A 10,490-nucleotide genomic window follows, 5' to 3' on the forward strand; every position below is an offset into this window, starting at 1 on the left:
CAGACAACCTCCCCAGCTCCCTCAGCTGCCAGTCACACTCTGCACTGTATATTTAGTTTCTAAAGCTGAGCTAATTTTACTGTAATTTACCAAGGGAGTCTCCTTCAACATTTCCCTTAACTGTGCAGTGAGACTGACAATGTGCTTGGCCAATGTGGGGTTTTGAAAGCTACACCCAATCACTATATGCACAATTCTATCCATTATGACTCAATGGGGGAGGCCAGTGTGAGGAAGCAGAGAAGAGGATGTGAGGCTCTGCACGTTTCATTCACATTCAGGCTTCATTTCACACCTTCACGGTGGTCTTGGAGGTGTTTAAAATAGAATTTAAATGTCTTTTCATCACATCAAGCACGGATGTGGAGAACAACTGTTGAGTTTCAGGGATGAAACAGTTTTTTGTTGTTGTTCAATCGCAGTAAACAGTTGAAAATTGAAAGACGACGCAAATTACATTCAAATGCCATGTACGTGCTGAGACGCATTATAAACCCATAAAAACTAAAAGCAAGTCATTGTAATAAATTATATGGAGCAGAGTTAATTTGTAGTATATTAAATTGTACTGATGCTACAATAGAAGCTATACACACGTAATAAAGCGAAAAATGACGAAAACAGCCTTTTTGCGATCATACTAATTAGGTTATACGCTACCGTTCAAAAGTTTGGGGTCATCCAGGCAATTCCGTGATTTCCGTGAAAACTCACACTTTTATTCACGTGTTAACATAATTGAACAAGGGTTTTCTAATCATCAATGAGCCTTTCAACACCATTAGCTAACACAATGTAGCATTAGAACACAGGAGTGATGGTTGCTGGAAATGTTCCTCTGTACCTCTATGGAGATATTCCATTAAAAATCAGCTGTTTCCAGCTAGAATAGTCATTTACCACATTAACAATGTCTAGACTGGATTTATCATTCATTAAATGTTATCTTCAATGAAAAAAGAAATGCTTTTCTATCAAAAATAAGGACATTTCTAAGTGACTCCAAACTTTTGAACGGTAGTGAAAATTGCATGTAAAATGATCAGCCTAATAAATAAAGTTAACCACAGTGAGGCGCTTTGGAGTGTGTGTGTGTGTGTGTGTACGTGTGTGTGTGTGTGTGTGTGTGTGTTGTCGTCATGCGGTCACGTTGCTCCGGGCGGGGTTAAATAGCGGATGTGAGCCGCAGACCGGCAGATTAGCTCGACTCACGGCGCTCTGCAGACACTCTGAACAGCATCTGAACGGACGCTCGGACCCGCAAACACCGGCTCTTTGATTATTATTTTTTAACAGTCTTTTCACTCCGGGATCGAAGCCACTCGGTTCTCGTGTACTGTGCGGTTCTTTAGGCAATAAGGAATGCCCAGAGAGCTCACCCAGAACAGGATCCAAAAGATCTGGGTTCCCACCAAGGATGACAGGCGGAGAGGTAAGACGCTGCCGTCTTTATGGCTTCCTTGTGTTTTTCTCGCTGTTACTTGATATGTGTACATATTATTAGCTTGTATGTGGTGGTCTGACTCTGACGCTAATCAGTTTTTATAAGTTATGGCTTCCGACATGTGTGTCTACTGCCGGTTAGCATCATGCTGTCGCTGCTATTACCGCAATACAACAAAGTGTCGAATAAACTTTGCACTTTCTTTCTCTCCGTGGAGCTGAACGGCGCTATTTATTATTGTTTTAGCGTGTTTTTGCGGATATATCGCTGTCCTCGGTGCACCCGCTGACCTCCGCCGGTCTTTTAACTCGCCGTTGGGCTTCATCGGCACGAGCTGCTCTCGAAACCGGAGCATGACGAGGCTCCCGTCGCCAAGGTAACCGCGGGGTCCCGACACTCTGAAGCAAGGTTTCTGATTGGTCGGCCGGTAGCGCGCGTACACATGGGCCGACCGTGATGCTGTTGAGTTGACCACTACGAAAAGACCACCCAGGGACGTGAGTTAGGACAGAAATGGAGTTTAATGTCACAGAGAAAGTTGGTCTTTAGAGAGGAGAATTTTTATGGCTGCTGGTGAGAAAGACGGACGTCAAATATGTGTAAATTTAAACCCAGAAAAGTCAAGTGACGCACCTGCGTTAGCTTAAAAATTGTAATAGCAGTCTGCATTTCTTTGTGTGTAGTTTTAAATGCTGCAGCTTGAGAACATTAAAATCTAATTTTAAAAATGATGTGACATAATGTGATATATTGCAGAAAAAACTGAGTCCTACACTACCAGTCAAAAGTTTGAACACACCTTTTCATTCAATAACTTTTATTTCATTATTTTCTACATTATAGATTAATACTGAAAACATCAAAACTATAAAAGAATATATATGGAATTATGTTGTAAACAAAAAATTGTTAAAATTCAGTACTGATCTGCAATGTAGAAAATAATACAAATAAATAAAATGCAATGAATGAGAGGGTGTGTCCAAACTTTTGACTGGTAGTGTATATTAGAGCCACATTTTTAAAAATCAGATTGCAAATCCTGTTATCACAATTTGCTAATTCATTAAGATGATCCAAGTTAAATATTTTCTTTTGCCTCATTAATTGATTCCAATAATAATATTCTGAGTAATTCTTTTTGGATTTATTGAAATTGATCAGAGGATGATGATACGGAAAGGATGAAAGTGTTGGTTTCTTCACATCAGACTGCGAAAATGTTTTATTTTGTTTAAAGTGTGACTAAATCAGCAAACTGAAGGTAACAGAATGAGCAGGTGAAGTGTTGCACAGTGTAAACATGTTAATAGAACAGGCCATCCTCTACTGGTGCTCTTTGATCATTGATGGGATATTCTGGTTTACTAGTCAACAATCAGAAACTCTCCATGCTGGAACCACTGCTTCTCTCTCACTTGTACTTCAGAAGAATTCTGAAGTCTGATGAGTTGAAACTGACACCTGAGATGTGAAGAGTTGGGATGCTGTAGGTGAGATGGAGGAGAGGAGAATAGAGATTCTGGGATGTGCTCACACTGACTTAGAATTTAATCTGTTTTTCCATTTAGGCAACGTGGCACTTGTGTTGTGGAAACAAAATTAGGAAGCGTACATTAGAGCTGTCAGGGAGTTGTTAGTGGATGAATGATATCCACTGATGTTTACAATTGCAGTGATGGAGAGGAAGAAGAAATCTGGTTCCAGAAAAGAGCTTCGTATGTTGAGGAAATTTCACATGAAAAGTATGTATTACTCAGTGACGACCTACAAAGGCTCTTTTACATGTAGAATCAGTGCCCCACATTCCTGTGACATCAGCCACAGTAACATGAAGCAGCCCACAGGGATATATAACATACTGTCAAATCTAACCCCACCTCAGGGGGCTGGGTTAATGTATATCTGGTCAAGTGAAAAGAGCTCATGCTGGCTCGTGCAGGGCAGTTCAAAAGTGGGTCAGACGTGCAGCGAGGTGGAAGTAAAAGCCGAGACTGAGGGCAGCAGACAGACATGTGCATGCTGGGAGTGTGTCAGAGGCAGAAATGGAGATTATAGAGTAGAGGTTTCAGTGAATAAATTCAGACAGGTGGCAGCTCTTACTGGCCAGCTGATATTTGGTCTACCTGAAGATGTTCAAAATTCTGCTCGTGGTGTCTTCCGCTCCTTCATTGGCTTAATTAAACGTCTTATTAAGTGCAATGTTTCCTTTTTGTGGTAGTGTAAACAGGCTCAGTTGTCATGACATATTCCTCCTGCCATCCTTCTCTGCAGCAGCCGGCGCCCCCAACTTCGCCAACCCCCCCACCGTCATCGTGATGGTGGGTCTGCCGGCTCGAGGCAAGACGTACATGTCCAAGAAACTCACCCGCTACCTCAACTGGATCGGCATGCCCACCAAAGGTAGATGACACTCCTACAACACACATTTGAATGTGTAGACAGCATGTTCAGTCCCTCATCAGGAACACTTTGGCATTAACTTGTGTTTCTAACTCCGGGACATTGTCTTCACCCTTTTGTCCTCCTGTGTGTGTTGTAGTCTTCAACGTAGGAGAGTATCGCAGGGAGGCGGTCAAGAACTACAGCTCCTATGACTTCTTCAAGCCTGATAATGAATATGCCGTCAAAATCAGACAGTAAGTGCCCTGACCCTCTGCACACTCACTTAGAACTGTAATATTGTTTAACAGTAGCTGAAGTGACACCTTCATCATCTTTGTTCTTCAGGCAGTGTGCCTTAGCCGCTCTGAGGGATGTCAAGTCCTATTTGAAGGACGAGGGAGGCCAAGTAGCGGTGAGTTTACCCATCATGAATCTCGTGCTTTTTGAAAATTGTTTCCTCATGTTTGACCTGATGAAATCCCATCATTTTATAAAGCTCTCTGATGTTTGTTTTTTTTAGGTCTTTGACGCCACCAACACGACAAGAGAGAGGCGAGACATGATCCTCAAGTTTGGCAGTGAGAACAGCTTCAAGGTGCATGTTGCTACGGCGACCAGAGCAGCCAAGGTATGACACCGGTGCCAATGCAGCACATTAAACAACATCTCCTTTTTCTGCCCAGGTCTTCTTTATTGAATCCGTGTGTGACGACCCCAATGTCATTGCATCGAACATCATGGTGAGTCACACACATGACATCATCCATATGCTGTGTTCAACAGATTCACATGTTAATAACTCTCTGGCATCAGGCGTGTTATTTGCCGTCTGACAGTTTTCCTCCCTGTGCAGGAAGTGAAGGTGTCCTGTCCGGACTACCGCGACTGCAACAAGACTGAAGCCATGCTGGATTTCCACAGGAGAATTGAATGTTATAAAACCAGCTACCAACCTCTGGATCCTGATCAGCATGACAGGTAACACTGACTTTATCAGTACGTGTCCCACATCCAATACAAACCTTCACACAAATCACTCATCCTTTCCTGGTTGTTCTCTCCCTCCAGGGACCTCTCCTTCATCAAAGTAATAGATGTGGGTCGCCGCTTTCTCGTCAACCGCATCCAGGACCACATTCAGAGCAAGATTGTGTACTACCTGATGAACATCCACGTCCAGCCACGGACCATCTACCTGTGCAGACACGGAGAGAGCACCGACAACCTGGAGGGACGACTGGGCGGCGATTCCGGCCTCTCACCGAGGGGCAAGCAGGTACTTCCAAGACCACTGTAAAGATGATGAACGTCTCTGACTGACTTAAGTGGTGATGGGCAGGTGCTGAATACTGTTCCCTTCCTGCTGTAGTTTTCAGCTGCTCTGGCTCGGTTTGTGGAGGAGCAGCAGCTGAAGAATCTGAAGGTGTGGACCAGCCAGCTGTGTCGCAGCATCCAGACCGCTGAGCACCTGGGAGTCCCATACGAACAGTGGAAGGCTCTTAATGAGATTGATGCTGTGAGTGTCTCTCTACGACAGACTTTCAAACCACACAACACAGCTGTCTTTGTTGCTGCCAAACTGACTACGTGCTTGATCTTTTTAGGGGTTGTGTGAGGAGATGACATATGATGAAGTGAAGGAGAAATTCCCAGAAGAGTTTGCTCTGAGGGATGAAGATAAATACTACTACCGCTACCCTGCTGGAGAGGTACACAGACAGCCATTTGACATGTTTACACTTACAGAACATCTTTTAAAATTCAGATCACTAGCAAACATCACAAGAAACAAGCATATGCTAGTATTAATAACTGCCTCGACCCTCCTGATTGCAGTCCTATCAGGACCTCGTTCAGCGAGTGGAGCCGGTCATCATGGAGCTGGAGAGGCAGGAGAATGTCCTGGTGATCTGCCACCAGGCTGTCATGCGCTGCCTGCTGGCTTACTTCCTGGACAAGAGTGCAGGTGTGTACTACAACTCCCACAAGCCCCCAAGCCTCGGGTCAGGATCTAAATATAATACTATGGCATTAAATATGATCTGCTTTAGCTCTATTAATGTATATGTTTTCCTGCCACTTGTTGCAGATGAGATGCCCTACCTGAAGTGTCCCCTCCACACGGTGCTGAAGCTCACCCCAGTCGCCTATGGGTGCAAAGTGGAGTCCATCTCTCTGAATGTGGAGGCAGTAAACACCCACAGAGACAGACCGGAGGTAATGGTTGAGTGATCACTGAGAATCGAAGTCAACGTCGCTTCCTTTATTTGTGATGAGTTTCAGATCAGCAGAGGAAATCCTGTGATCAGCTGCTCCAGTCATTTTTACATAAAACCTCATGTTGCACTTGCACTTCTAAGTCTTGTGTGTTTTTGTTACACTTGCAGGAGGTTAAGAGGGGTCCTGGCACCCTGATCAGGAGGAACAGCGTTACTCCTCTGACTAGCCCTGAGTCAAACATCAAGAAACCTCGTATTGATGATCTGGACGAGGCTCCGATCCAGGAGCTGCCCCCCTCTGTGGCTTCACTGGCCCTCTGCAGCCCCTCTCATCTCCCTCTTGCTCTGGCTGGACAGGTGGGTCTCTCAAAAACATACATTAACTTTAGGTTGTAGGTGTCAGCTAAAATGGATTTTTGAAGGCCAGCCACAAGCTATAAACACTAATGCACAATTAGGTGTTTGTTTTATCAGAATGGAAATCCCTCTTAGCAAAGCCACAAGCATTTCCTGCATCTCTTTCCTCTCTGACAGTTTCTGCATGTACGTTCACTCACTTGTTTCTCGTCCTCTTCCTCTGCTGCGTTCCCCTCCGCTGCACCTCACAGCACTGGCTGGGCAAAGTTTGCCTGTAAGTATTTGCACATCTTTGGCTGCCTTGCTCTGTCATTTATCCATCCATTCTCTTCCTGTTGCTGTGTCTTTGTTGACATTGTGCTCACTGCTGGAATTTCTTTTCCTGGACTTCCTTTACTGAAAAAAAAAAATCTTTATTCATGCTTAAATCTCACCTCTAAATTCAATTTTGTACAGAAATAGCAATGTACAGAAGTACACGTGCTTTAACATACCAGCATCTTGTCTTACCTCTAAGATTTCAACATAATTACAACTTGTTGTTATCAACAGTGTTTTACAGTAAGCCTGTGCTGATCCACACTTGACTCATGGGAAATAGTACTTTATAGTTTAGTAGAACTACTGTTCCAGGAAGTGCTGGAAAAGAAAAGTGTTCATATTTGTCCATAGGGAACTCCCCTCTGCAGTTTACATTCCTGAGATTCCTATCTGTTGTCATCACTACACTGTGCTTGTTACTATACTCCACTGATTCATCCTGACTGTCTGTGTGTTTGGTTTATTTTTGGTCTGTTTTGTGCTGCTTAAAGATGCACCATCCTCCACTATCTAGAGGTGGTTTCGCTCTTAGTTTTTCAAAGGCAAACACACAGTAGAGGCTTCGCAGTTGCTTCATAGTTCTGCCAGCAGCCACATCTGAAACGAATACCAGAGAAATTTCATACTTAAATTTCAAATTTCTACTTCAAATCAAGGCAAGTTTTCTTCAGTAGTAGCCAAGCTATTTATAAAATATCCGGCCTGCAGGCTCATTTAACAATGACTCAAATGTAACATGTTAAAGCTAGCATCTGCTTGATGTGCTTATTTGCATACATTTAGAAATAAGCAGAAATTTATTTGGAAGTTTCAGAAGAGCGGTTTTTGTTCACTGGTAGCCGTTAGCTAATATTCTCCTGTCTTTATTTGTCCAATATTTTGGTTCTGTTTACATTCAGTTTAATACAGCTTTTTCTTATGAGAAAGTCAACATTTATAGACAACTAAACAGTTTGCACTGATTATGTGTTAAACGAACATGCAGAGTGAATAAACTTCTCGACTGCATGAGGAGAAATAGCATGCCCACGCTAGTTTTGCTGGCACAGTGGAAAGCTGTGAATAACTGTGCTGGGTGTGTGTGTGTGTTCTCGTAAGCTTCATTCATAATCACCTGAGGATTAACGTGGTGCACACACAGCAACTTGTTCACACACTCATGAGCTACATGCTAGTTTCATTGCTTGCTAAATATATCGTAGAGGAACTTAGGGCCTGAGAAAACACAGGTGATGTAACTTATGGTTTGGGGATTACGTTAGTTGAGACGATCATTTTGCAAGGTACGACAGTGTTTTTGTATTGTTGGTTCTGGCAGCTCCGTTGTGCGTACTTATCAGGTGCTGTTCTTCTTTGTGTTTGCAGGACCTGAGGAGAAGCTCATCTGGCTGCCATGACTTCCTGCAGCCCTGCCAGTGACTTTGCACCGTCGTGGGGTCAGAAGATGGATCACTGACGAAAACTCACTGAAAACAACATGAAACAACTAGGATAGGAAAAGTGAAAATGAAGAATTGCTTTCCTTAAACCAACATTATTCTGTCACTAAAATGTCAATTATGTCTACCAAGGACACCAGTTACCGCACCTTTATTGTTGAAAAAAAGGATCATGGTTATTTGACTGTCAAATCAAAGCAAGACTCTTAAATTGTCCCTTTCTTGCTGTTTTCAGACATGATTTTTTTGTTAGATATTCTTTTGTCTAAATTGTTCAGATAGAGAAACTGTGACTACTTTAAATCAACAGTCATTCCTGTTACACCTCAGATGGCTCTCTGGGAAACCAACAGCTTGTGGTTTAATATTTTAGAGAGACCAAAGACTAATTCTAATGCCCAAACCTCCAGCTAATCCTTTTTAATTTATTCATGTTTTTGGAAAACGTCATGATTTAATTGACTCCTTCGAATGCTGACACACAACAAAGTAAGCGATATTTTGCACAGCGGTGATATGTTTTTGCTTTTGTTTGGATTCATTTGTCATTATGTGTTTTTTGTGTCATGTTACTTCACGGTAGTGGAGGTGATTTTTGCCCTAGAGTGCCTGTAGTGCTTGTTTTGCAAGCCTGACGCCGCTTCTCTTGCTAATTTCTCTGGACTTGATTGCTCATTTCACCTAATAACTCCACATATCATTTCAATATTGTCACAGTGAGAATATTTATTTTTAATTTTTGTTTAGTTTCGGTGCCACAGTGCATGTATTTCACTCTACTGATGGGAAACTATGTTTTTGAGCTAATTATTCTTTTGCTGTCGTTGTCGGCTACGCACAAATATAAGCACCTCTATTTTTGTTATAACACAACGCGTGCTGTTAATAATATCTTTGTAAATGTTAGTGTACATATGGTATAACTGGCCATGGATGGGAGATGACTTGGAACACTCACGGGAGTCTTTTTAAATGTGTGCAAATCTTTTTTTTATGTACTATTGTGTTGGGACTGAATGGAAAGCACGATAAGTGTTGAGAAAGAAGCAGATGCTTACTTATCTCAGTCAAAATTTTAACATGTTTGTTTGAGATACTTGAAATTTGTTTTTTGTAAAAACAGTTTTATTATATTCTTTATTTATTTTTATGTAGTTTTAAATGACTGCTTGATGGGAGAGGCACCTTCTTTTAATCTGAGCACTGTGCTTGAGAATATGTTGTACAGTTGATTTTTGCATCTGCTGGACCAATAAATTCACTGCGGGAAAATAAACACCGTTCCTTTGTTTGTTTTTTTTTGGCCCAAATCCAACATTAATATTCAGGCCATCCTTTGTGCTTCCATTTATGGAGCTAATCTGCAGCGTACACAGTGTGTTCCGTCACTCCTGCCGTCACTATCTTACATTCACATGAGTCAAACACTGAGCCGAATGCTGCTTATCAGTAGAATCGTGACGCAGTCAATCCAGGAAGTGGCTATGAAACCATAGAATAAACCAACGTAAGTTCTCAGAAGTACGGTGGAGATAAAGGTTTGTGGTAATTATAACAAACACATTTGAAAGCTGACTGCTTGGTAAAAATATTGACCAATAATAACAAATGAAATATTTCTTTACACTGACCTTCTAAAATAGTGTGGAGATATTGGAGACTGTGGTTGAACATGTTTATAAAGGCACAAGGGGCCTTTTTACTCATACAATCACCTCAAATCTCAAAGAAGCAACACATGGTTAGAGTTTTGATACGTATGTCAAATTTACAAAGGAATTTTAGTCATGAACACAGTCCTTTCCTGCCTTAATGAGGCTTAGATCTAATTCTACAGGGTTGCCTCCTCTAGAATGTGCAGATCTATGAACTCCCAGCCTTTTCCTCCCAACCACCCGTCTGCTGCAAGCTGTGGCTCGAGCACACCAACTCAAACACTGTAAAACTACCCTAGAACATAAGGACACTGCAGTTTGAAAGTAGACATATTTATTTTACTCATGAAATGTCTTCCAGCAAACCAAAGCAATATGGACATGTTAAAAGGTGAACAATTTGATTTTAATCAGAAAAAGTCTTGGATAAAACATGAGCTCCCTTAAAACAGAATTTGTGGAATTTTTAAATGTTTTCAAAACGTTGACAGTATGTTATTTTTGCTATGCGTTTCTATTGTTCTGTATCTTCATCATCATGGATAAAATACAAAATTAGGCTTAGCTACTATAAATGAATGACTCATGAATGAGAGTGATACATCATAAACTGCCTTTAATAAAGATGCCCACATGTGTGCTGTTCTTCTCATCAGTATTGAAGCATAGC

At 41.8% G+C, this 10,490-nt stretch overlaps 1 protein-coding gene across 3 annotated transcripts; it reads left to right on the plus strand.

The window, feature by feature from the left end:
- Window positions 1–1,192: 1,192 nt before the first annotated feature.
- pfkfb3 (6-phosphofructo-2-kinase/fructose-2,6-biphosphatase 3) lies at window positions 1,193–8,833 on the plus strand. Of its 3 annotated transcripts, XM_023286231.3 has the most exons (15): window positions 1,194–1,432; window positions 3,719–3,847; window positions 3,987–4,083; window positions 4,175–4,241; window positions 4,350–4,424; window positions 4,513–4,569; window positions 4,683–4,807; window positions 4,898–5,105; window positions 5,199–5,345; window positions 5,434–5,538; window positions 5,666–5,795; window positions 5,919–6,046; window positions 6,217–6,405; window positions 6,657–6,679; window positions 8,092–8,833. In XM_023286231.3, exons 1-15 carry the CDS (start codon window positions 1,363–1,365, stop codon window positions 8,096–8,098), a joined length of 1,557 nt encoding a protein of 518 aa, XP_023141999.2. In that variant the 5' UTR covers window positions 1,194–1,362; the 3' UTR covers window positions 8,099–8,833. The 3 variants fall into 3 exon arrangements, with proteins under 3 accessions (XP_035811526.2, XP_023141999.2, XP_023141990.2); XM_035955633.2 differs by lacking the exon at window positions 6,657–6,679 and having other exon boundaries at window positions 1,193–1,432; window positions 3,722–3,847; XM_023286222.3 differs by lacking the exon at window positions 6,657–6,679.
- The last annotated feature ends 1,657 nt before the right edge of the window (window positions 8,834–10,490 follow it).

Source organism: Amphiprion ocellaris, chromosome 21, assembly GCF_022539595.1.
Source record: "Amphiprion ocellaris isolate individual 3 ecotype Okinawa chromosome 21, ASM2253959v1, whole genome shotgun sequence".
NCBI classification, from domain to species: Eukaryota; Metazoa; Chordata; class Actinopteri; family Pomacentridae; genus Amphiprion; species Amphiprion ocellaris.

Excerpts from the sequence above, each read along its gene's own strand:
- pfkfb3 (XM_023286222.3), top strand. The coding sequence starts at position 1,363 with ATGCCCAGAGAGCTCACCCAGAACAGGATCCAAAAGATCTGGGTTCCC. Across the intron at positions 1,433-3,718 it reads CAAGGATGACAGGCGGAGAG|CAGCCGGCGCCCCCAACTTC; the intron begins GTAAGACGCTGC and ends CCTTCTCTGCAG. Across the intron at positions 4,808-4,897 it reads GATCCTGATCAGCATGACAG|GGACCTCTCCTTCATCAAAG; the intron begins GTAACACTGACT and ends CTCTCCCTCCAG.